At 46.4% G+C, this 26856-nt stretch overlaps 1 protein-coding gene and 1 long non-coding RNA gene across 2 annotated transcripts in view; one reads left to right on the forward strand and one right to left on the reverse strand.

Annotated features, from left to right (window-relative positions):
* The window catches only part of CDH4 (cadherin 4), a 611276-nt gene extending 600208 nt beyond the window's left edge, over nucleotides 1-11068 (forward strand). The window contains exons 14-16 of the mRNA XM_019548218.1: nucleotides 2559-2698; nucleotides 5941-6105; nucleotides 9052-11068. Coding sequence (XP_019403763.1) covers nucleotides 2559-2698; nucleotides 5941-6105; nucleotides 9052-9258 — 512 coding nt within the window. The 3' untranslated portion in view covers nucleotides 9259-11068. The remainder of the gene's footprint in view (nucleotides 1-2558; nucleotides 2699-5940; nucleotides 6106-9051) is intronic.
* Nucleotides 10973-25929, reverse strand: LOC109318814. The gene is made up of 3 exons (XR_002103326.1): nucleotides 25919-25929; nucleotides 22804-22807; nucleotides 10973-13251 (listed from the first exon to the last, which is right to left on the reverse strand). It is a non-coding gene; the product is annotated as an uncharacterized LOC109318814 (long non-coding RNA).
* Between the last annotated feature and the right edge of the window lie 927 nt (nucleotides 25930-26856).

Consider the following 26856-nt stretch of genomic DNA (forward strand, 5'->3'; position numbering starts at 1 on the left):
TTCTTGTTGCCTTGGCTCAGTGGGTTGTTGGTTTTTTCCCTTCATACCTGAGGTACTAGCTGCAAGGATAACACTTGAGGGAAGAGAAATGCAATAAAAAATTGTGAAGGGTGAAGACAATAGATTTCAAGAAAAACTACATGCAGAGTGAAAATGGGTATAACAGCAGTAATACAGCTTCCTATTCTGCCGAGTGACTAAAAGGAATGAGAGAGAGTGCACTACATCTGCTATTGACACTTTGAAGGTCTTTTTTTTCAAGGTAGCTGTAAAGGCGTTAATGGCACAGTTTTTCCACAAGTGTGATGAAAAAGTAGCATAAAAAAACCACCTTGGTAACCATTATAATATTGTCTTTGTGTGCCAGGCAGGTAGCTTGTTGTGAGAGAGACAAGAAAGACAGACAAGAAAAGGACTTCAATAGACTGCTAAATAGCTGAGGTTTTATATCAGAGATAAGAGTGGCATTTTTTTTTATTTTTATTTTACTCTAGAATAGATCTGGGATACCCATTAAAGAAATGCTGAACTATCTGAAAACAATTTTGTTAGCTAGCAGGCAGGGACAGCAGCCAATTGGCATACAATGGCAGTAATTAGCTGTCCGGTCCTCTTCTATGCACGTCAGTGAATTCTTGCTGGGTATAAATGCCGTAGTGCTCGGAAGAAAAGAATGAGGACAAACTCAGGTCCTCCTACCTGCCTCAGACAGGAAGATATTGCCTGGCTTTGCCTTGATTGCAAGTCCCTTGGAGTCCACATTTCCAGAGTTGCTCTCCTTTTCTTTCTTGCACTCAACGAAGCTACGCTGAGGCTCAGGCAAAGAGGGGAAAAAATCCCGGAAAACACACAATGATCCAAAATATCAAGGGCTTGTTCCCAGGGCTCAGCTGAGTCTCTGGGACGGAGCTTGGACTCTTGCCTTGTCCCGGAGGAGGTGTCTTCCCTTAGAGAAAAGTCGCGGTGTTAATGTGGGTTGGCAAACGCTACAGCGCTTACACAAGGCGCGCTCCTAAGGAAGACAAGGTAGTTTGCAGTTTTAACGTGAGCTGGCAGGTTGAGGCAAAGACCATTGGGGAGATGAAGATTTAGCGTAATCTGCTGACAATAAAAGCCCGGACTGCTTTGCCTTCGCTTGGATTTTACCTTGCATTCATTTCCATATGTTTGCAAGTGTGGGTTAAGAACGTACTTTTTTCCTAGTGAATATAAAGGCCTGAAGGGAAACCCTTACTTTGCAGCAGTGTCGAGTATTGGCAGGAAAACAAGACCATCGATGGGTTTCTTAAAGGAAGCAGAGAGGTTGCAATGTCTAGTGCTACTGGAGACCCACTGGTGTTCCCATAGCTGCCAACACGTCTCCCTTGTCTCGCTGATTTGAAATGTGCTGCCTTTGGGAGCTGGCATGTTGATGAACCAGGGAAGAAAACTGTGTAATCTGTTTAAGTGGTGAAAGCTGGTGGTGAGCTGTACCTCACTACAGTGTATGAACAGGAGAGATTCACCAGGCCCTAGCACATACATTCGGATGCCCCAAGAAGTTAGTTTTGTGTTGCCACATTGCGCTACCCTTGCTCCGCAAAGGCCCGCATCCTTCTCTGAAAGGATTTCAAAGATTCATAGCCCTGCTCTCTCCATGTGAGTGGCAGAAAGCATATCCTAATGCTTGACTTAATATGATTTCAGAAATAAAGCAAGCCCCCTAAAGATCATGAATGAGCCTAAATTGGATTATGTGAACTAATGTTATCCAATCTCTTTCCATGTCTCTGAGCAAGCTGCAAATCATTAAAAAATGATTACAATGGTGATAGCCTACGAACTCAGATGGCGTTTTTGTATCACCAGTGGAAAACATCAGCTCGTGTCTTTGTTCTTTGCCTTTGACTGTCTTATTTCTCCTTATCGTCTTTGATCTCAAACCCAAGTGCCTACAAGAGTTGCAGGTTGGAGACGCAGCGGGTTGGGGGCATAAACACCTTCAGATAGCTGCTGTTTCTCACGCTTTCTCTGTATTTCCCTTGAGATTGGGTGTTTTGCCCTGACAGCGGTAGGTCCAATTAACATGCTTGGTCAATCATAAAGCAATCTGTGTAAACAGGAGGACCCGTTTGGATTATTGATGCTCGCCGAAGTATCCCTTTTCTTATTTTTTGTACTTAACAGTTCAGGACAATCTGCAACCACTAACGGTACGTGGGTCCTCGTCCCCAATCATGGCATGTTCTGAAGTCCATGCTAAAAGTGAGAGTGTATGCAATATATTCCACACAAGTTTAATTGAGATATCTGCACTGAAACATGCTGAGGTTTCTAGCACTGGGGCATATTTACAGCAGCAGCAGCAGCATCTAACTTCGTATACATGTTGTTTTAATCAAGCAGGACTATTATCACAGAGGTGATATGTACTTCTGCTGTTTGGGGTTGGTAATTCAGGATGTAGCTCTTAGCTAGCAACCAAATTCCATGTTATAGAAGTGGGAGTGGTGGGATGCCTTGGCAGAGGCAGCCTGGTTAAACCTCGCTACGCCGGCTCATGGTGTTCGTTGTTGCAGCCATGGTTTTGCTGTTTGTGGTGTGGATGAAGCGCAGGGAAAAGGAACGGCATACGAAGCAGCTGCTGATCGACCCCGAGGACGACGTCAGGGACAACATTCTGAAATACGACGAGGAAGGAGGCGGAGAGGAAGACCAGGTGAGGAGAGCTCGTCACCGAGACTTTGGTCCCCCGGAGCCAGGTTCTGTTGAAACTTAGGTGTCCACCATGCCTGAGTCCCTGAAAAGCTGTAAATAAAAAAAGATGGGGGAATCCTCCTCTTCCTCACTGCTTTTTTGACTCGGTCTTAAAGGTCAGCTGAAGGGGTGTAACACAAGCAGATGCATTATTGGACTGTAAGGTTTAAAGAGGATGGAACGAATCAGGTTTGGGGACTCAAGTCCATTTTGGCACCCAACAGGTGGTAGAATCTGGCCCTGCTGCAAGGGTCACCTTCATTTCTCAGCACCTTGCAAGCCCCGTGATCCTCATTCTGCACCTGAGCAATATAATATAATATAATATAATATTTGTACAGTGGCCACCATGCTTTTCCAGGCTGGGGAATAGCCACTGGCCAGGCAGTAGCCATAACATTTATACTGCCTGAAGACAGAGATCACGGCTTCAATTGTGATTGTCACTGGCATTGCTTCAGCAATATTGCACAGGCATAAATGAGAACCAGCTTGGGTCCGGTTACTCCAGTGCCCTGTATCTAGCTGGGTAACATGGATGGGACAATTTCCATTCATTTTGGCCAGTGCCATGAGACAGGTGTAGCGTGTGCTGTTCCATTCGGGTAAGCCTGGCTGCTGGGTGAGATGATAAATCGCTCTATTGACACTCACGTTTAAACAATATTTCTGTCAGTTCAATAATTAACAGTGTGTATTTTCCCTCCAGATGCCTGCATAAAATCAAATCACAGCTACAACCCTTCCCCAGTTCCTGTTGCTCCAGGCGCTTGCCTTGGTTTGCTTGAGCCTAGAGCTTTTATTGGCTTTCCTTGTATTTACTTAATAGTCCCTAATGTGCCTTTCATTTCTCTTAATTTCTGGCCTTAATTTGTGAGAAATGTCTAGATATGTTTGGGGATTTTCTTTTCCGCTCTGAAGCTTATCATGGCAAAGCTTTGCTTCATAATTGAGCCCTGAGCCAAAGTCTGCCTGAATCTCTTAGCTTTTCTATGGTGGCTTCTTATCACCGGCAAGGATTGGAGGTTCTAGGAAACTTCCAAAGCAGGGGCTACTCCTCCGCTGACAGGGGGCTTCCCAGGCAAAAAAAGATAAGCTTGGGTTGTCTTATTTAGGGTACACTTTCTTCTTACTGCCAACCACCAGCAAAGGTCCCATGACACCCTTTAGAAGAATGTGGTCAACTCTTGCCCAGATTTGTGTGTGTGTGTAGCAAGAGCTGAAGATGGGGAGAAAATACTGATACGTACTGGGTGTGTCTACACATGTGCATTTGCTGCACAGTAACTGAAATTACGGCACAGTACGGGCGTGCATCTACATGCGCATGCCTGTACTGCACAGTAAATATGGTGACTTAGGCCAACGTGAGCATAAATTTGATACCTGCATCATCCAGGTATCAAATTTATGCCGATAAGTTACTGCACAGTAACACTGTGTGTGTGGACTGACTTGGGCCTTACTTTAGCCCCAAGTCAGCCCACACACAGCATTAATGTGCTTTACTGTCTGCATGTGTAGACGCCAACCTATTCCCACTTACTGCGCAGTAAATTTAAGCCAGCGTAAATGCATGTGTAGACATGCCCACTACGTGTGGAATTTTCCCCTCTGTGAGTATGTAGTGGGTTTTGTAGCATACAGGGGTAACGGAAAGCAATAAACTGTATATGCACTTCCTCCTACCAACCTCCGTTTATTTTCAAGGCGATAAAAAAATATTTGTTTAAATTTTCCTTTATCTGAGCCCTGAACAGTTGGACTTGCAAGTTAGGTACCTAATTTTAAAGTGGAGGAATACAGAGACTATCCCATTATGGGCTCTCTTTAGCATTTCAGAAATAGATTGTGAAGGTGAATATGCGAAGGTGCGAGGTGGCATACAGGTTTTATTAGCGCTTCTTCGGCTTCAACACTCACCGGAGCCTTCCTGCATGCCGTCAAGTCCACAGTTGGGTTGAAGGGGTTCAGGTCTGAGGCAGGCAATGGAACGAGCGGTGAATTTGGTCTGGGACTCTAGCACAACAGCAGACAGGACTGTGTCAGGAACTCATGTCCCCATAAGCACGCCGTTACTCTAGTCTCAGTTGTAGGAGGGGTGAGGTTTTGCCACGTAGCCATCGGTCCAGTTGCCAAAATATTGAATTCAGGGCCTCGCAGTGATATCCACCTAACATAGCACCTCAAACATTTTGGTCTTTCTACCTGTATGGACCCATTGGGAATCTCATTAATGTCGACAGGAGAGAAACTTATTTTAGCCAACATCCCCACCGCCTTGAGGATTTGAGATAAGAATTTGCCCAGTGCTTTTGAAGCACTTTTCCCACACAGATTTCTTCAGAATTGGCTTCTTTCGCTCTCTGCAACCCTCCCCTCTCCTGGCTTTCTCTTTATTACTGAGAATTTATTTATAAATGTTTCAGTTTTGTTCCTGGAGATTTAAGCATCCTGAACCCATGCGCATTCTGTCTAGTCAGGATAGGTTTTCCAGTGGAATAAAACAATAAACATTAAAACAAGCTGAAAAATCGGGTTTCAAGCAACTGCAAAAAATATTAGCTTAAATATTTTGGGAAGGATTCTTTAAAAAAATAGCAGCAGAGGAAATGCAGCAAAATACCGTTACCTACATAAATACATTTTTATCAAAATCTTACCTAATACTTGTTCCACAGGAACATCCTTCTCTGGTTTCTACAGTCATAGATCTGTAGCAAAAGAAGGTATTACTGCAGAAGATCAATATCTATAAATGCAATTCAAATTTTGTATTGTATTTCTACTTACCGTAACGTTATTGTAATACAACAGCTACCGCCCCTGTTTTCCTTGCAGTAAATTATATAGTGAACCAAATTATTGCACATGCATGCCCAACATATCCCATTTGTTATCACAAAGCTATAGGGTGTGAAGTTACATATGCACAGTGCATGAGAAGTATTTGTTTAACTTGGGTTTTGAATTTGTTTTAGCCAGGGTCGATTTCCTGGCATTTATTTGGGATCAATGTCATGAATCGTTTATAGTGTTGATAGTCTGAGATGCCCCATATACAGTAGTGACATTTTTCTTTTGCTTTCCAGGGAAAAAGGAGCAGACCCATCAACTTATTTATATGGAAGTGAAGGGTAGAGCCTGTTAAAGATCTCATTGAAAAGCTCTAGGTCTCACCCTGTGCCTTTCCATTTGTTACAGGATTATGATTTAAGCCAACTTCAGCAGCCAGAGACCATGGATCACGTCTTGAACAAGGCAGCTGGAGTCAGACGGGTAGATGAGAGACCCATCGGTGCTGAACCCCAGTATCCTATAAGACCAGTAATCCCCCATCCTGGGGATATTGGTGACTTTATTAACGAGGTATGCTCTTGTCTGCTTTCATTGTCACTTCTCAAGGCTCCTGCAGTCATTGGTTCGATACGTTTGCAAAGTAGTTGGACTAAAATTTACCTAAACATTTTCTAGACCTTACTAAGAGCCAAAACGTTGCTCCTGTTGCTCAGGCCAGAAGTCCGATGGAAGTCAATGGGACTGCACACGTGGGTAATGAAAGGAGTGTTTGGCCCTGTAAGGTGATTGAAACCCAAATGAGCCAAGTGCAGTAATAGAGCACAAGAAGACATACAAAAAACTAGAACTCATGGTTCCAAAATGATACCTTTTATTAGACCAGCTGGAAAATGACAAGAAAATTGTCCCTTTCTGCAAGCTTTCGGGATCAAAGCTTATATGTCTCTTTGTCTCAAACCAACACGGCTACCAGGTACACCCCTGTAATAGAGCACATGTTTTCTCAGTCCAGCCACAATACATTAGAGCCTTTTGTCTTCAAAACCTGTGGCCCTGACCCAGCTCCATTTCAGCCTATAGGAGTTTTGCAGTTGCTTTCAATGAAGCTGGGAATGAGGGCAGGTTTGTTACAGATGGGCAGGCCGGGCCAGAAAAGCAATCAGGATCTCTTGGCTTCTAAGCCCATAAACATCTTCCTGCACCGTGTCTTCCTCTCCCGCAACCTGCGCTCAGAGAGCGTGTGTCACAGAGACGCTTCTCACCACTGAGCCGTTTTTCTCACCCCACGTGACATCCCTGTGACTCGACAGCACCCTTGGCTCTTGTTTAATTTTTTAGCCACTTATCCTTTAAAAAAAAAAAATCTCATTTTATCTTTTAAATGAATAATTGTGTGTTTGCAAGCTAATCGATGCATCATTTCCTCTAAGACAAAGCAGGATCCATTTCATAAGTCAGAAATATAAATGTGGCAGCAATTTCATTCTATTATTATCTCAGTTTCCTGCTGGGTTTTTTTCTTATTCTAGTCATTTAAATTCCTTTTCCCCTTCTCCTCCCCCAGCATCTCCCCTCTGTGCTTGCACACACACACATTTCCACTGTGATTCAGGCCAGTATAACTTATTACAACTTCCCATACCTTGACTTCAGGTTCTCAAAATGATAAATAGAGAGTTTTTTCTTTGGTTCAGGTACATTGTTTTCAGTATTGCTCCTTATGCTGAACTGGTACTAAAAGACACTGTAACCCTAACAACAGGTTCAGCTTGTCCTACCTACAACCATACATAGGGCCTGGCAAGGCAAACCAGACCATTTCCAAGATGTGCAGGTGCCTATTTCTAAGTGAAGTAAGACATGGTTAATATGCTAGTCCTCTACATTGACACTGAACTTCCTTTGTAAGTGTTGCAACCATGTTGCTGGAGATTTTCATTTTTACATTGAACGTATTGGAAATACAAGGTGAAATCCCAAATGTAGAATCAAATGGGACACGGTCAACTAGGAGAAGAGATTTCTCGGCTTCAGAGCAGATACCCTGAAATTAATGGAAACAAATCACCCAGGTTTCTTTTCATTGCTGCTACTGCCAGGAGTTCCTCTCAACAGCTTAGCACACTTCATAGGTGCAGGACACCTCCCTGAAGAAAGATCCCCACACATCAAGTAGCTCAGCATTCTGGTAGATCTCAGGGTTGTTTGAAAGGGGAAATGTAAAGTCATGTTATCGTTCACGTATCTTACCCCTGGTTTTACAGAGCAGCATCCCACAGCTGTTTACCTGGAGTTCCCCCCAGCTAAGTTTTCTCTACTCATTAAACTTTTGGCTATGAAGCTTTTCTAGGAATTAAATATTATTGCTTGGTGACACCATGGCCAGGTGTTGACCACTTGATGAGTCATGTGAGCCCTGTATAGTTCTTCTGAACATGTCAGGGTCAAGCAAATTTCACCAAATCTAGGGCAAGATTCCTAGTGGAGCACCTGAGCATCCAGGGTCAGTGGCTTCAGGACAGGTCGATATCCTCAGGGTTGGCCTGTCTGCGCATCCAGCGTCCACAGGCTCATGTACACAGCACAATTTTTGCCCCTTCATGCACTGCAACTGCGTATTTGTTTGCACAGGCAGGATTTCCCAACACTTTAACAGTCTTCCTTGTGAATTAAACTAAAACTCTTTGGCTGTAATTTAGTTTGGCTCACTGGGAATTAAAGTGTTGTGTCCATGGATTCATTGTGTGCAAACACAAAGGCACTCAAAGATGTGTAATGAGCCTCTTTGTCCCCCACAGGCGCAGTGAAATTTTTGTAGTTCATCCCTTTGAATTGCTTTCACTTTTGAATTGCTTCTGCTTTTTTTTTTTCCTTGTGTGGTTTGCTGGCTCCCTGCTTGCACAGCTGCGTGGCAGGGCATGGGCATGGGCACGGGGTGGATGAGGGGGCCCTGGGCTGGGGGTGGGCAGTGCTGGACCATCCCACTCCCCTGCGGTGCTGGCCAGGGACCCAGTTTAATTCATTTGAAAACCTAGTGCATGTAAACACAGATGCAGCGCTCCAAAATAAACAAGTTTAAATATTATACAGATGCACCCCATGGCTTTGGAGCAGACCCACCAGGCAGAGTGCCCTGAAGCAGGGTATGCCAAACACTGGAGAGCAGGGGGAAAGGCAGGAGAAGGAGTGAAATCTTACCTGCTGCTGTTCTCCACAGACTGAAGGTGGCTGCTGCTGCTGCTGCTGCTGCTGCCGCCATGGGCTATAGTAGTGTTGGCTCAGGCGGCGGCAGCAGCCTCGTGGCTGGGCTCCTGTAGCTGGGCAGGACAACACAGGGCTATACGTGACAGCAAAGATTCGCAAAGCCAAGAGGCTGAGTGGTGCCCTGCTCACCCTGCCCCAGTTATGATACTGCCTAACGTACAAACATTAATAGGTCAGCGTCTTCCACTGATGTGCAGCTTTTGCAAGTGAATGTGTAACAAGGCACTAACGCCCTGTCTTTGCAACCACCAGGGCCTGAGAGCAGCTGATAATGACCCCACTGCCCCACCCTACGATTCTCTACTGGTCTTTGACTATGAGGGCAGTGGTTCTACCGCGGGCTCTGTCAGCTCCCTCAACTCCTCCAGTTCCGGTGATCAGGATTATGACTACCTTAACGACTGGGGGCCCAGGTTCAAGAAACTGGCAGACATGTACGGGGGAGGAGAGGAAGATTAAACTGACCTCATATTGTTGTTAAAAAAAAAAAGAAGAAGAAAAAAAATTTTTTAAAAAGATGACGATGGTAAAAATAGAGACGACAAAGAAGCAAGAAGTGTACAGAAGTGGCAGCTTTTTTAATTAATATCCCCTGCTGACTGTATTATTTTTAGTGGTGATTTAGGAGGTTTCTTTTTTCTTCCTTTTTTTTTTTAATTTTTTGGGGGTTTTTTGACATTTTGCTGTCTGGCATGAACACTGGTCTCTGCTGCATTTTTTTTTTTAAACGTCAGCTGGGATATCGCTCGTTTATCCGCTTTATGACTAAAGAGAGTGAAAGGCACTCTGTCTTAACTTGAATTTCTTAGAACAGAAGCACTGTTTTTAAAATATATATATATATATTTGAAAGTGCCTTTTGGTACGTGTATCAGATTCCCTTCAATCTCAGGAGTGATCAGAACAAGCATACAAAAAAAGAAATGTTTCAACCATCTTGGGCAACACTCTCTATGACCCTAAGCCAGTTTTAGCTGGGAAGGAGTTAACAAAACAGAACTGTGGAGATTGTTTCTTTTTTGCCTTTTTTTTTTTAAAGTGGGTGACTCATTTTGAGGGAGGGGGAAAACAAGATGTTTTGAGTCAAAAATCTTAACAGCCATCTTTAAGCCTCAGCAGGTGGTGAATTAGTCATCATGTTGTATATAATTCAGTGTTATCAGATGCAAAATATTGACTGGGGTTCCTTCTGTAACCTGGTCACACTTGATGTAGCTGCATAGAACTATAGCATTGATAAGCCTTTGGTTATTGCAACAGAGATCTCAAACAGACCTTGCATAAACCCTACAGTTAATCGTGAAATGACCAAAGGCCCATTTGTTTGTTTTTTGCTCTCGGCGTGTTTTTGGCTCCCACACCTTATTGAGTAATGTAAATAATGGCTGGGTTACATGGTGCTGTCATGCATCCCGAATGGTGCTTGTTAGTATGAAGACCAATGCTGTTTTCTTAACTCAACGTAAGGACATAGCATAACTCAGGGGTGGGCAAAATGCGGCCGGGGGGCCGGATGAGGCCCCAAAGGCCATTCTATCTGGCTGGCGAGGCCCCTAAAAAAATTTAGAAAAGTAATATTTATCTGCTCCTGGCTGCCTATCATGCAGCCCTCGATGGCTTACCAAAACTCACTCAGTAAGCAGCTTTCTGCCCAAAATAACTGCCCGCCCCTGGCATAACTGCTTACTTCAAGACTAGGGCAGTATTAATAACATGGACAGTTTTATTAGTACCTTTGCCATACGTTAGAATAAAGTTAGTTTAGTCCAGTACTAATGCCTTGCAGCATCAGTAGCCAAAGCTCAACAGCATCATGGAACCCACCAGACGTGTGTCCTTTATATTTGATGGATAGGCACTTCTGTCTATATTAAACATCTTTTGGAAAAGAAAAGCAAGAAGGGCCTAATAAGTATTTTGTGGTTAATATGCTTAAACGGCGCCAATAAAGTAAGAGGTTTTGCAGCATCCAGGCATAAGTCAACATCAGTATTATAAATGGTAGCACACTACCTAGTTTATATGTAGGGTCAATTTAACCAATAACAAATAGTTGTTAGCATTTCTTTTAATTACATTTTTCCTTTATTGATTTGGACTAGTGGGTTTATGTCTAATGTTTGTAAAACGATTTAGACTGCATGGATGTGTAATATAAACCACATTTAATGGATTACGAGCCACTTAATTCATGTGCTATGAAATCTTGGATTACCTATGTTTTATATTCTGCAGACAATTTTGCAGTGGGTTCGCTAAAAAAAAAAAATTGTAAAAGTGCTTAGGTATGTTTTCCTTTAAATCCAAGAATGTGCACAACATCAGAAGGTGATTATCTGGGGGATAATCATGCTTTTTTGTTATGTCAGTTGATTCTCAAGTTGAATGCTAAGAGTTAAAAAAGGGGGGGAGAGAGGACAGGGGAGAGAGTGTGAGAGAGCGCATGTGTGTGACAATGAATGGCCATTGCTCAAGAGGGAACTTGAGGCTGCAGGACCATGTCTATAGATTTTTAAAATGCTCCTAGTGCATTTTATATTTCACTGTATCATATTTTCTATAAAATGCAATTTGTGTAAATTAACGAGCATTTGAAATGTGTCTTGTATGAAATGGAATGTGGTAAAGTCTGCTTGAGGGGACTCAGTCTATATGTGTTATATTCTTAATTAATAAGTATGTGGGGGGTTTTTTTCCTTGGTCGGTTGGTTTGGTTGGTTGATCCTTTCGCTATTCAGGAAAAAACAAAACAAAACAAATGAAAATGTATATACAAGTTACCTTGAGGAAAGGAATCAGTGATGGCTAAGACCTCAGGAAACAGTGATGGCAGCAACAACACGTCGCTGCTGTTCAAAGGGTACTGGCTGTCAGCAGAAGCTCCATCCCGGATGAAATGCAGTGCATGACAAATTACAGTATCTGATGCCTTTCAAAAATATTTACTCCAAAGTTGGGAACTCAACCTTCGTCGTGTTGGCACTTGCACAGTATGAAAACCTTAGTTCACTTCCGCTGCAGACCTCCCTCCACCCCAACACCCTAGTACAGCCTCCGATGCTTCACGTAGTCTGTGTCTGCTCTTGTACGTGGGGCCGTAACTGCACCCATACAGCCGATCCTTTTTTGAATTGCAGTCTCCTTGTGCAGGTGGGTTGGGTCTGTGTGTAGCCTGTGTTCCTTATCTGTGTTCTTTCATTTCTGAAAAGCCTCAGGCTTAAATATATTATAAACAGGGTGATGCACCTCCATGGAAACTGCCCTTCACAACAAAAGTAGTCAATAATAAAAATGGACGTAGTGTTTCTCATTGCTTAGCACATGCCAGTGTTTTGTGTCCATTACTGTAGCCTCCTCGGCGTCACAGGAGGAAGAAACAAAACAGGAGAACCGCGAGATGCAAACGGTGCCTGGTCCTCTCTGTCTAGTGCGTTTCTTTGCCTCTGTGCAGATAACCAGGCCCTGGGAAGCTGTACTTGGATTAGGTGAATAGCCATGCAGAGGGTCTCTGCTTCTCAGTCGTGCTAGGCAAACCAGTTGGCCCCAGATGGTCAGTGAGAGTTGTCCAAACATCGGCTCCAGGAAGTGTAGTGTTCATTGCCTTTCTGTGCCCTTAGCTGTGGCGATGGTTTTCCAAAATCAAATAGGACAGGTGAAAATGCCATGCCCTGATCACAAGAAGCTCTTCTAGAAAAATGCCGTACTGGTTCATTTGATGTCACCAGGGCTGAACATACAGAAGAGATGAACAAAATGTTTTTCATGGATGAAGAATGAGATGCGGCCGGGGTGAAGCTTGTCTCAATGTTTAGATTTCCAAGCCTGAGACTGGCAAAAACATGGCATTGATTTAAACTAAAATAAAGCGGCCTGTTTCTACTGCAAATTTTTCAGACGTTCTGCGGCAGCATTTGCAACCAAGAAAGCGCAGCCCTGTGAGCGTGCGTGAGCATTCAAGAAGGAAAGCAGCTAGGCTGCTATCTTCTGACCAAATTCAGCTCCCCCTTTCTCCTCCACACCCCCTGCACGCACACTCCATGCAGTCTCTGGGTCGCGTGGGTAGAAACACGGACAGGGTTTGGCACACTGTTCAAGAGGAAGGAGAAGGTAAGCAAGCCGCGTTACTGGTGAAAATAAATTAGCTTGCTTGCAGATTTGTTCGGTTCTATGAATGTCACTTCTGCTTTGCAACCTGAAGGACATTGCTTTATTTTTAAGATGATGGTGTCCTTCTAAAGCAGTGGTTCCCAACCTTTTTTTGCCATGACCCGCTGCTGGGAGCAGAGCGCGGTGGTGGCGCTGGCAGCCCCGGGGCAAGGTCAGGGGAGCTCCTGGCATGCGGTGCGGCTCGTCTTTTGTGTGCAGCGCCACCAGCATTGCCCCCGCGACCCTCGTTTGGGTCACGACCCGAGGTTGGGAACTGCTGTTCTAAAGAAGTGTTGGCTTCAAACCCTCAATAAAGATAGTTAACGAAAGGACTGGGAGGAGGGGGGGTCATTTGTTTGTTTGATTTGGGGTTTTGGGGGAGGGGCGGCTGGCAGTAGTAGACACATAATGAGCTCACTGGTAAAAGAAGTGGAGTCCAGGCATGAGATCTTCCACTTCCTATGGGAAGACGACTGGAAGTGCGCTGGTTTTAGGAAGAATGGGATTACCCTTCCCTGTACCATCGTGCCATACTTCCCATTTCCCCGTCTCTACCTATTACTATGTAAATCGACACTACTGCGCCTCTCACTTTAACCTGGGGCCAGGAGATGGGGGGCTCTCTGACCAGTAAGGAGCAAGTCTGAATGCAGAGCTGAAGGCAGCCTCCCTTCTCTGAAAGACCAAGGCTGCAGGTAGGCTCTGAGCAAGGGCTCATACACATCGGAGGTCACTCTGTCGGGACGGCCTCGAGGCCCGAACCCACCAGGCCAGGGACGTAGCACCAGGAAACAGGACAGATCTATTATGCAGCATGGAAAAGTGACCCAGGCAACAAAACAACATACAACAAAGAGGAGCCTGCAGCAGAAGACTGTTAACAGTAAATGGGCAACTCGCTGTCCTTACGCCCTCCTCTCATAGGTCTGTTTCTTTTTTTTCTGGGTTTATTTTCTTTCTTTCTTTTTTTTTTTTTTTTGGCCCAGGAGATCTGTTTTAGGGCTGCAAATGAAATCCCTGCTCATGCCAATGACCGGTACAGAGCCACCGCACCGCTCAAATCCTCCTTACGTGGGATTTCGGTTGTGCCCAAACCTGTCCTTTGCCCTAAGGGTTAGGTAAGAACGATGTGATCTGCGGGTCTTGCTCTAGCTGCTCACCCAGGGGTAAATGTCACCTGTTCAGGATTGCTGTGGTCCATGCGGGGTCTGTGTAACACAAGATACGAGGATTGGTCTCAAGAATATAACAAAGGTCGCTTGCCTGGAAACGGTGGGAGCTTTCTTTGTAACGTCTTCTGGAACCGCTTCAGTGCAAATTTAAACATTGTGGGAGGAGGGTGGGAGCACTGCCAAATGTTTAAGGCCTAGACAATGTATGTAGCTTTCTCCCAAAGTCAAAGTCAGCTCCGTTTTACAAAGAGTTAGCTCAAGTACACACAAAACCACCTAGAATTCCTCACCACAATGTGTACATAATGTAGTTATTGCTTGACGCTACAAATCAAGTAAGGTGGGGAGAGAAAAAAGCACCCACACATCTATATGTATAACTGGAGCGCTGTTTTATTATTATGATTATTATTATTATTATTTTGCATGTTTCCTTTTACAGTGGACAAACTGTGTAGCAGCCCGCATGACTGTGGTTGTTTTCAAGGAAGACTTCTGGTGTTCTGATGTGTTCACGCTGAAACGCAAAACCAACTGCGTCAGTTAAAGTTAAAAAACGGGGGGGGGAAAAAAACAAAAAAACCCTTTTTTTGTAACCGTCAACAGCACAAATATTTTGTATTGTTGTTTGTACCATTTTTGTACCAAAAACAAAAGAGGGGAAAAAAAAAGGGGAAGAGAGTAAATGTTTTCAATGTGTTTTTAGTGCCACCGCAATCTTGGTTCAAAACTGAGTAACAGCTTTGCTGATTTATTGTGTATCAAAGCTGAACTGGCGTATTGGCGCCTTGTTCCGGTGTAATAAATAAAGTCCCCCTTTTAAATGGTCTCCCTTGGTGTTTTTTCCCCTGTACATGTACCCTGGTTCATTTGGTAACAAATGCAGAAGTTCCCGGAGTTCAGAGGTTCTTTGGAAGCAAGAAGATAAGTGCACGCAATCAGTACCCCGACTGTGGGCATGTCTCCGCGTGCTTCGGCCCCGGCGCCGAGCCAGTCGTCGAAGCGACGTCAACAATTTCTTGCAAAGTCCTTGTCAGGAATTTCCTCCTCGTTTTAGTGTTGGGCCTGTGCTGCCTATTGAAGTGACCGGGTAAATTGGGCGTGGTGCGTTGTAGTCCGGGCAGATTCCTGCTTGCTGTTCTAACAAGATGTCTCAGGCTGTAATCTTCGGTCCTGCCTGTGCACTGCCTGGCCTTCTCATTGAGCATCTTTGCCAACTCAGGCCATGTTGCTTGCAGTGGCCGTACGCTCACACCAGACACAGATGAGCCTGGCAAAGTTGCTGTTTGGGGGTCCACAGTCCCTTTCGGTGTGTTTCGCTCAGCATCACAGTCGGTGCAGGATACTCCAAGGAGGATTAACTAACCGTAGCTGTATTCTTTGAGAGAACATGCCTTTAGCTATTCATTTTGTCTGGTGTGCTAGTGCCACGGAGAGGGCACTTGGAAGGGTTCATTCCCTGCTGAGTGACGGAAAAACTCTTGCAGTCACTGCCGCTAATTCATTAAGGCGTTTGATGGGTATCCGTGCAACTGAAAGAGCTCTGGAGCAAGGTAACGTCCATCGGTGTAAGACAAAGTTTAAATGGAAGGGGGTGCTCTGGGCTACATGTCTCGTCGCAGCGGTCTGGGCAGCGGGAAGCAAAGAATGAATTGCAAGAGCTTTGATGAGCAGATTAAAAGACTTATCTGGTCGCTTTGGAGCTCCTGTTCGTACTTCCATAGCCACCCCAGCTGTCGTACGTGTGTGTTGTATGGGCACAGGTTTGCTTCTGCTGAAGTTGCTGGGAATTTTGCCGTTGGCAACAGATGCAGAACTACAGCTTTGGTTTAAAGCAACAGACACTGAATTGCAGTAGATAATGCAATGCTGCTTAGCAGGAGACTAAGAAAAGATGACTTTGCCTTTTCTGCGGCACTGTGGCCAGGACTCCCTCAGCCTGAAGGGAAACCTAGCTGATACGTAGGTCTCAGACCCTCAGTGCAAAGGTAAATGTAAGGAGCATCCCCAAGCATTGAGTGACCCACGTGCTCTTAAAGGAATCATTCTGGAGAGCAATCGAGCAGCGGGGTCTTCCAACCCCCCTCACCACAAATTCCTCATCCTTATAGTAACACGCTTCCGATAAAGCTTTTTATGTACCACATGCTACCGCCAGACAAATTAGTCCTTCAAGACCTTTTATCCATCCCCATATCTCCCTTTATCTCAAAACCACCAGACGTGGAGCAAGGTATCAGTTTGCTCTGCTGGGGTGAGTTTCACACTACCACGTCCAAGTTGCCCGGTGGTTAGGCAAAAATGAATGAAAAACTTGAGTGTGACACAGGATGGAAGAGGGCAGGATCTGAACTGTGCAAAGCTCATCACTGCATCAAACGTGCAAAGCTCACCTCCCCCTTGTGCAAAGCAGAGGGGGAGGTGTCACAGTGATAACCACGCTAGAAAGCCATTAGATCGGCACAGCGACCAATAGTTAGTGCTTGTGAACAAAAGAACATGACCCATATAGCCAGAGAGAGATCACAGTTGCTGCCTGTTGCCTCTCAAACCTTCCAGCACCCGGTACCTCACAATTTCATCAGGGCTAGGGACAGCAGTTACACATAAACTGGTTTAAGTGACCAGAAACTGGTTTAAACCTGTAACAGAACAGAAGTTCAGTGCACATAAACCAGTTTCAAAGTGGCTGAAACTGGTTTAAGATAAACCTGGTTGAATGTAGTAGTAGACTTAACTGATTTGGGTCAAACCGGTTTATGAAACCAGACCCCTTCCTGGTTCAAGTTAAATCAGAGTCCCCCAGCATCCCAGCATGCTTTCCAGCCCTAGGCTGGGCTGTGCTGTCTGCTCCAGACAGCAGGGCTGGCCCTGCCCCTCTACTCCCTAGCTGGAACAGTGACAAAGGGTCTGGGGGAAGGAGGGGCTGACAAAGGGGTGGGGGAAGGAGGGAGGCAAGCCCAGTCTATGGAGGGGGACTGCCCCCCCCCAGTAAACCCCAGCTGGAGTGTGGGTCCCCCTGCTTAAACTTACTGTAGGCTGCAACTGTGGACTACAAATCCCAGAGGCACCTGGAAACAGGAAGAAGAAGTGATGAGCAACCCTGCAGAGTCCTGCTGCTGTAATTCTGGACTGCAAATCCCAGAGACCTAGGGAGCAGCAGGAAGAGGAAGTGAACACAGCCAGAGAGCTGTGCTTCAGCACGCCTCGGCTTCTGGCCTGAGCCACTGCAGGCATGTGAGTGTTTCCTGAATCAAAGTTCAATGTCTGTTCACTTGTGCTTCGGTTTAATGTGTGCAGCTTAAACTAACCTCCAAAGACTGAATCAATTCACACTCGGGTTTTTTGACTGTCTGTATGTAGCCCAGTTGTTCAGCTTTCCCAGAAAAATCCAGCCCAAAGTATTGGGTGCCCTGAGGCAACAAATTCATTCACTACCTCCTTATAAGAGGTCCACAGCAATGCAGGACACACAGACACCTGCATGTTAGCTTTATTTCAGTTAGCTCAGCTTCTGCTAGCAGCGCAGACACAGTGGCCTGGGTTTCAGCATTACTTGTCACCCATGCAGGTATGCAGGGCCCTAGGGAAATCTGATTACAATGGTGGTATAACCTGAGCCAATGAAGCAGGTCCACCTTCCTTCCAGCCACCCTGCTGACTCTTCTCTGCACCAGCTTTTCCTCTTCTGCCCCAGCAGGGACAAAAACCTTGTGGTTAGTCAACGGTGGGAGCAGAGAGGGGATGCCAAACTAAAAGCGTGCATTTTGCTGCATGCTTGTCTTTTACCCTGTCTGGGTTGGTTTTGTCTTCTGTGGTGTTAAAAGTTGCCAGCGAGGAAAAAGGAAGCGGGGGAGGGGAAAAAAACCTTCTTGCAACCTCAGGCAGTCGGTGCTTGCACAGCAATTAGTACTAGCCCATAACAGTATGAACCTGCCCCCCTTTTTCTTTTTAACAGCAAGGTGGCTCCTGCCCATCTGAATGGCTAAACAGCCATGAAATCGCAGTCTCCCTCCTTCTCTTGCTCTCCGCCTTGATATTCCTCCTCCCCTCCATACACGCTCTTAGTAAACAAGCCTGTCTGAAGATGCTGTGCCTCTCGCTGGACTTCTGACAGTAGCTGCGGCTCGGTGTCAGCAGAGCTGTCAGGTGGTACGAAGCACTCTTTAAAGCAGACATCAAGCTGTGGACGGGGCCAGAGGAGGCATCAAAGTGAACAGTGGCCATGCTGCTTAATCAACTGCATGTTACGAAGTGCTGCTACGTCTACTCAGTGCTGAGGATCTCGGCAACAGCCTTCCTCTTGATAGAAAGGGCCAGCCCGTGACGGCTTGTCTTCACTGGAGTGTTCGTATGCCAAAACCCTCGCCTGGAGCATGGTAGTGCACGTAACGTAAGGTGGCTAGCCCAGCGGAGATGTGGGCTCCAGGCAGGGTTGGTAGTGCACAACGCCTGTTAAGCTACTTGCACTGTGCTGCTAACATGTGAGAACGTGACACAAGAAACCAGCTTCTGGGCCAGTCTGTCTGAACAGTGCAGGCAGATAGGCCTTTACAAGCTCCATTTGTAAGAGCAGGTAGGTTTCTTGCCCTCGCTACATCTAGAAGGCTGGTCCCAAATAAGACTCTTTTGATCTCTTTCCATAATTTCCAGCCTAAATGGGAAGCTTGGACTTAGGCTCGAGACAACAAGAACAAATAATGACCCCAGTTGGAGAGGGCTTAAATAATTAGCCCCTTGAAATGGCATGCTCCCTTCAGCTGTGCAGTGGTTCGTGCTGGAAGGGCTGTAGTCTTTGTGTGTCTGCCTTAAAGCCAAGCTCCCATTGTTTTCAGTGGGGGGTTATGAGCATGTTGAAGTGTGGCTGGGATTTTTCTCCAAGGTGAGGTGCCTGCTGCTCGTTTAAAGTCAACAAGAATTGGAGCAGGGCATCTCCATGATATTATTATTTAGGGCATGGATGTTAGGATCGTCTACCTGTTGAGGATCTGGATGGCAAACTCATTTTGACACCTTCACAACCCTCTGGCTTGCTTGTTTAGACATCATTTTGCCACCCAGCATTTTTCTCCAGGGATTTTTTTTTTCTTTTTTTAATCGTTCTTCCTATCCACTTTCCTTCTTCTAGCAGCCAGATCCTAACTTCAGACACTGTACTGTAACTTCACAGCATGCAGTGCGATGCCTTGTGACGTACACAGCTCAGGCAGTGCTCGTGGACTCGGGCAAGACGCATCCAGAGCCCAAGCTTTTGAGCAGCTTGAACTGAAAAGAGACCAGCCGGTCAATAAGCCCACTGAAGGACCCAGCGAGGACTTTCGGGCTGTCCGATGACACTTGAATGCACACGTGTGCATCATGGCTTGAACTGATTCAAGTGTGTCTGCACGCGGCACCTAAATCAGCATATTGTGCACACGTCGCTCTTAAGTGCGCTACGAAGAGAGGCTTTAACAGAAAGCTTTCAGCTGCGCCTAGCTTTACCCGGGGTGTTTGCTGAGGGAACGGAAGAGACAAGTCGCATGCAGCTCATTAGGGAGAGCAACAGCGTTGCTCTTAACACCAATATAGATTGAAAGGAAATAAAGCCAAGCGAGGGCACTCAGAGGGATGGAATTTGCCAGCTTCTTTTACAGGCTTCCTTGCACGCTCCAGATTACAGCTGTGATGCCTCTGCCTTGATTATTATTTATTGCCTCCCCGTCTCTTGAATGCGGTAGATCTTGCAGAGGGGGATAGAGTTAATGAGACATTAAAGATTTGTCTTTTGAACAAAAAGGGGGAGGGCCTGGGGGGCTCCAGGGCACAGCATGCTAATAGGAACCAGCCTAAAGTTCACCAGTCATTTTGGGATTCTCCAGCCTGTCATTTAGGGAATTAAACCATCCGCTAAGCGGGCACGGCCCTTGACTGACCAGAAACACCCATGGCCCGGCGCACAGGGCTGCGAGGTTGCTTAGAAGGCTGCATTGTTTCACAGCAACAAATGCTTTCTCCTGATAGAGCTGTACTATTTTTCCCCCTCTCACTATGATTAATGCATAGCGTCTCAGTGCTCATCTCAGCTCCACAGCACAATCTATCTATCCTGCTTGTAGACTTTCTCCCCCGCCTTCTCCCCCAACTTCTTTTTAATGAGAAAATATTTTTATTTTTTGCTGGAACGCTTTCCCGGCCCCAGCAGCACGGAGGTGGCTGTGAGTAATGACAGCAAGCCACACGATGCTTCAGTCCACTGTCTGCCGAGCTCATCCTTCAAGGCGTTACACGCCGCCCCATGCTGGCCTACCTATGGAGGGAAGAGCTAGCCCACCACCGGCATGCCATGCCTTGGAGTTGCATTATTGAGAGAGCCTGCTTGCCATCCCCAGCTCATCTGAACGCCCCTTTTGGCTGAATGGACACTCACAGAAGTGCCGGTTACCCCTGCCGGCCCTCCAGACAGGTGGCTCAGCAGCCGATGGAAAGCAAACGGCAAGGAAGGGCCATGTGTAGTGAAGGACAAGGAATCAAAACGCTTTCGCGTCTCAGCTGGCCCTCGGTGAATTGTGAGCTGGTTGTGGAGCCCTTTGTGCAGGGCGGAGGGATGGAAACCATTTAACCGCCACCACCCCTCACGCTCTCCACTGCTCAGTGCAGGGTTTTAAAGAAGCTTTTGCAGTGGGAACGGTGCTGCTTTTACCAGGTTTGCCCTGCTCGGCCATTTGGGGCCTGCGAGCAGCTGGCACCAAGCACAGCCCACCCTGGCGAGGATCAGAGGTGCGGGAGGAGGAATGCCAGAAGCTGACATCTTTCCTTCTCCGCTTCAGCGCGGAAAGGTGGTTTTAACCCAGCCTAACCTGAACGACCCCAGCGCTGGCGGCTTTTGAAATGCATGCCGTCTTTGGTGAGCGCTGTTCAGCCGCAGAGTTGGACGCGGAGCGGTGCTTCAGCTAGCTCTGCGATGCCAAGGTAATTAGCAGCCCGTTCATTTGGTAAAGGTGCTTTGCTGCATGAAATTAAGAAGAGGGGACAAAAAAAAAAGGCGTGTGCACCTTCCCATTTAATTGAGGATGAAAGCAGCATGGCCGGCCTTCGCTGGCTCTTTACTCAGGGGGCTCTCGTATGCCACTGCCATTCATGGTAGCCATACTTCACCCTGGATCTTTAGCACTGGTTGCACGACAGTGGCATTTATACTGGGCTCCTTCTGGGGGACCTGATTCCCATTGCTTTTATTATGCGGCATAGCTGCCGGAAAAAAAGCTCTGGGTCTCTTGCAGGTTCATGCCCTCCTGCAGCCCAGCTCCGCCAGAAGACATAAGCCACCACTGGCTCCAGGTTAACAGCCCACCCCCAACGTGAGGCTTTGCCTTCCACCCCTCCGCAGCCACGTGATGTCCCGGGCTGCCCGTGGTGCTAACAGCAATCCCTACACCGGCTCGCATCGACATCTCATTCAGTCCCCTGGCCGGCACACGCAGAAAGCCGGACCCCTGGGTCTGGCTGCACCTTTCTCAGCACAAGATGTAGGGGAGGCAAAAGTTCCCCCTCCCCTGATCCCAAGGCATCTAACCAGCCTCCTGTCCCTGTCAGCCAGGAAAAGCGACCTCCCCCCGGTCCTGAACCATGGGGTGCAGGAGGCAGAGATCAAGGTTTACTCTTTTGGGAAGAAGGGGGCAGGAGGAGGACTCCTTCATCCCGGGACTATGCCCTTACTACCATTAAGGCAGTGCTCCATCACCTTTCAGCCAGCCGTCTGGCCTGGGGTAGCAGCTGAGCACTTCAGGCTTGTATTAGAGTATGTTTTAGCCTCTCCAGACTAGGCAGGGGGATGCTATTGCCCCATGACTAATGCTCGGCTCCTCAACCACAGCAAGGAACAGATTGCTATGGGAGTCGGGGCCTAAAGATCTGGGAACCTGGCCCTAAATGACATACCTAAGTCACGCAGGACATCAGTGGTAGCGACAGACGTGGAATATCTCCAAAGCCCCTGGTCGCCTGACAATTCCCCCTCCTTAAAGAAACTCTAAAAGGAGCCCAAGCAAAACGTCAGGTACTGGTCCTACATCCACATGGTGCCGACTGTGTTCTTGAGCTAGCGCAAGCAGCAAAGAGCGCACCCGCCGGCTGTCCCGAGCCCCGGGTGGGCTCGCAGGACAGCCGCGAGAGAGCACGCCGCCTCTGACTTGTCAACTGAGCCGGTTCGGTGGGTGCGCGTGGCACCAGGAGAAGAGACGTGGGAGCCTGCAGTGGCATCCATGGAGTCACTTGCACAGTCAGCGCTTGCCTTCCAAGCAAAAAATGCGACGGAGGACATTGAAACCACTGTGAATGTCAGGGACATGAAGGCAAAAAAAAAAAAAAAAAAAAGAGGTCAGTCAGAAATTAAAGGCAATTTTGAAATGATATTGGCAAGCGCTTTTGCTAGCTGCTCTGTGAAACATGGCAGTCTCCTTGGGGTAGAGGCTGCTCTGCTTCACAACCATGGCACAGGCGTGATTGATGCGGTGCTATTCAGACCGACACGCTGGGAACTTGGTGTCAGATCCCAGACCAGTGAGTTATTTTTCTCTGAAGGCGATAAGTCAAATAACTTCACGAAGTGTCAGTCTGAGAAAGGTTAGGAAACTGTCTGTCTTTGAAGGAACGGATGGGGGCTGCCAACTTTGTTCATCACACTGCCCAACTTCCAGGGAAACACATTTCTGTCAAGTGAGACCTGGTCCCAAGACACCAGGTAAGTTGGTAGCTGCACTTCAATCAGGGGCTGCTCTTCATCTGCTTGCGAGCCTAGCATATCTGCTTACATTTACACATTAAACCTTTTGCTGGTGTGCTGGTATTTGGACCCAACGCAAGCATTTAATTTAAATTGACATCAGTTCAAACTTTTTATTCTCTGTAGCATTCTCCTGTGTATACTAGGTGGTAGGCAGGCATCAATGCCATTGACTTCCGAAGGGATGCGGGGCTCTAATTGTCCTTTGCGCCGTTGAAAAAAAAGATTTCTCAGAGCCTTCTAAGTGCCATTAAAACTCATAACCTGCCACTCAAAGAATGCTCACTTAGATACGTCCATCATAGTTGCAATACCTGTTCTGTCTACAAAGCAAAACCGCTGTATGTGAAATCAGTTGCCGATTGATTAGCTCTGCCCAAAGGGTCCCAGGATGCGGATCATTGAAAACACGGCTTTTGGGGCTGGAAATCAGTGGGTATTCAGCATGCTGTGAACAGGGATGAAAGGAGACCTGCTGGTCAAGGATGCTATGGGGAAACCCCTACGCTTTCATGAGCATCTTGGTATTTTGCCTGTCTGTGAAGGTAGTACTGGACCTCCAGTTGTGTGATTTTTTTTTTTTCTCTGAGACAGATGTGCAGCCTAATTTGTACCCCTTGGAAGGGACAGGCATGGTGTCAGCCACGTCTAGAACAGCTCCTGCTATCCCAAGGTATTTCACGCTTGCTGTTTAGAGTGAGAAGGCAACTCCTCTGGTTTATGATGATATGTTACTGTGGCTCCGTTGCAGGTACTTTACCCTCTGAGACAAATGGTTGCGAGCACAAATGCAAGGATTAATGCCCACCGTGATTGCAGTGAGAGGCTGTACTTTTCAAGGCCTCAATTTTCTATCGAGAGGTGAGAGTCCCTTTCTGTCCATCACTGGAAGCTACTATGGTGGAAGTTTAGAGTGGAAGAGGCCTGTCCCTGCCAATATTTCCATGCTCATTAAAAATGGGTTTTTAATATCCAAGGCTGCGTGGAAGCTTTATTGCTGAGTACATAATGGCCGCATCGTTAACCTGCGCTGTCTGTAGCCAACTCATTACTTTCTGAAGTACTTTAAGTTATCTCAACTATGAAAGGTGACAAAACAAATGCCGTTCTGTGATACCCACCTTGATTGGACTGTAGCCACCAGGTAATGTAAAGAGCATCTAAAAACCTCAGTGAAACGTGCTTTTTATTAATTGTGATTTATTTTTTTACAGACAGTACCTAGCCTATTAAATGTAAACTGAGTGTGTAATTACATAAATCAACTCACAGCGTTACCAGACTTCCTGCTGTCAAAACAGGCCTTGTTAAAATTAAAAAGCAATGCTGTTTTAATCAACGTCAGTGAGAGCCGACCAGTACATTTCACCGGTAACCAATAGCTATGTTGTACCCCTTCGGGGGGTGGTTAGGGATACGGTATCCGTATGGCTGTGCAGGCGAGTGCACTTTAACCAACGTAGCTGGGAAGTGTTGTGCAGTGTCTCTGATAACGCGTCTCAGATAATTGTGGTAAGACGCAATATTACCAGATGCAACTGCAACAGGAGGATGTCATTTTTATGCAGGTGCTTTTGTTTCTTGTTTAAAGGAGGCAAATGACTGATCCTTGAATGATGTCCAATATATTCTATACCTCTAAGACACTTTACTTTGCAGCCCAGATCACCCATGGGCACGTCTTAGGTTTGGCTAGGTGTGTATATTTTACCCACCTAACTACTAAGATTATGTTGACTGCAAATACGAGTTGGACACACAAGTATGTGCGTATTCTTGTGGATATTTGGCTCTTGTATCCCACCTTGTGTACTCGCGATGGGGGTCCAGACAGTCTGATCCCTTTGGCTTTTAGTACATAAACCTGAGTGTTGCCCCTTAAGAAGGTATACTACCATAAATACCCTACTTTAAGATGGCACTATAAATCCGAGGATTTTAAAACAGCTGACAATCATTCAATATTAAAGATTAATAGCTGTTCAGTCTTGACAGTGACGGCGGGTACACCTACAGGAGGCTGAGCTTTCTGTAAAAGGGGGAAAAAATCAGTTCTGGGAAATCCGAAGTGAGAGAGATGGTGTTTTGATGGCAAAAGAGAGCGAATTCAGAAGTGAGCTGGCATTTGAGGCCTATCTTGTGAGACGAAGAAAGGGGGGACGGGGCTGGGGTCTGTAAGAACAGAGTTTGAAGGTGTGCTCGGAGAGACCGAGGACTCAAGCAGCAGATAGCAGGGGGCGCAGAGGGAGAGCGGGGACTGCAAAACAGACAAAATGTGCTTAAGTGAAATGTTCCTCTTCAGTTTTCTGGGCCAACATTGCTACTAAGGGACACCAGGAACAAGCCAAGGGCTTTGGGGGCAGTTGGCAGGGAGAGGCAAATGCAGACCCAAGGCTGCAATATCCTGCCCTTGCACAGCTGCCCAGTGAATCAGTAGCAGGACTGGGAATAGCCCCCAGCAAGCCAGGCTCCTAGCCCCTTGCCCTGACCGGCAGACCTTACAAAAAAACCAGAAGCATGTTGAGATGGAAGCGCGCCGGCCTAATATAGCACAATATAAAATATTTAACCTCCGAGGACATTATCAAAGCGGTTTCTTTTGACATTACATTTGTGTCCTTGTGCAAGACATGCAGTCAGGAAGAAATATCCATCACAGAACAACCAAGCATTATTCCAGCACAGCGGCCGCTTTGACTCAGGAGACCTGGAACAAGTCTGACATGAAATCTGCATTACTGCCCAGTCCTGAGGAGCGGGAAGTCCCAGCATCTTCTGCGGGAAGCTGATGCTACAGCTGTGTGTGCACTGAGCAAATGTTGCCCGTGCTGTCCCTGACCTCCAGGTAAGAGATGTTTTAAAGTGCATTAGAGCTGTAGAAAAATGCTTGTTCTCATTGGTACCCTACCTTAAGTGTGTCTGATGCATCAGAAAGCATCACAGTCCTCCAGCTTCTTAAATAAAAGAAAAATGATGCAAATAGATGGCAAAGTTTTACTATTAATATTTAGACTTCTGCAAGAGGGAAACCTCTCACTTCTGAGCCCTGTAAGAAGTGGAAAGCCGGTGGGTTTTTAGGGGGGGGCTTGTTCACACTCTGACTAATGGAAAAGTTCTTGTCCCGCCAACCCAGTTTCATATTTCATTGGGTTCTGCTCTAAAAGGGGTCATTTCTACTTGGCATACATGAGTGGCTTTTTTTCTTCTTCGTTTCCTGAGCAAACTTGATTTCAAGCCACAAATGTTGGGAATGAAGAATGATTTGGCTCTAGTGTTAAAGCCACAAATAATAGAATTGGGCGTCTGAGCATCCTCCAGGCCCCTGTGCCTCTCGAGACGCACTCCCAGATGCACGAGCCACAGCCCTTGCGGGTCGTGTGCTTTTCAGACATGCTCTCTGTGGACTAGGACACCTTTTTTTCCCCCCAAGTCGGGCTTCCTTTCCTCCTCTCACAAAAATGGCAAGATGAGTGCATATTTTTGCATGCCTATAACTCCTAACTAATATAGCTGTGTGCCTAGGAGTCCTAATTTCCTCCCAGTGCTCCTTCTGGCAAGGACAATCTTTGTTGCTCTGTGTTGGTACAGCACCTGGCACGGTGGATATAGCTAGCCGCTAATGTCAAATAAATACTAAACAGTAAAGTAAATCCCTCTGGTCTCCCTGCTAAGACAAGGACACCATCTCCGGCTCAGTGGCACTGCGCTATCAGGGAATGGATGCCCACTTCTAGTGCATAGCTGACAAGGGGTCTCTCAGAAGATTATGTTACAATTTAATCCAACCTTCAGCAGTTTTTGCTCTCTGGATTGCTGTTATTTTACAGCCCAGCAGAAGTTCACAAGGAACAAGAGGAGGTTGCAGTCCTCTAGGGAAAGCTGGCAAAAGTCGCAAATCCATCTTTGCAGTAACAGAGCTAAGCTTAGGTCCAAATAATTAGTTTTTTATCCAGGCCTTAGGCTAAGCAGACAGTG

Source organism: Crocodylus porosus, unplaced genomic scaffold (assembly GCF_001723895.1).
Source record: "Crocodylus porosus isolate Cpor-Errol unplaced genomic scaffold, CroPor_comp1, whole genome shotgun sequence".
Classification (NCBI taxonomy): Eukaryota; Metazoa; Chordata; order Crocodylia; family Crocodylidae; genus Crocodylus; species Crocodylus porosus.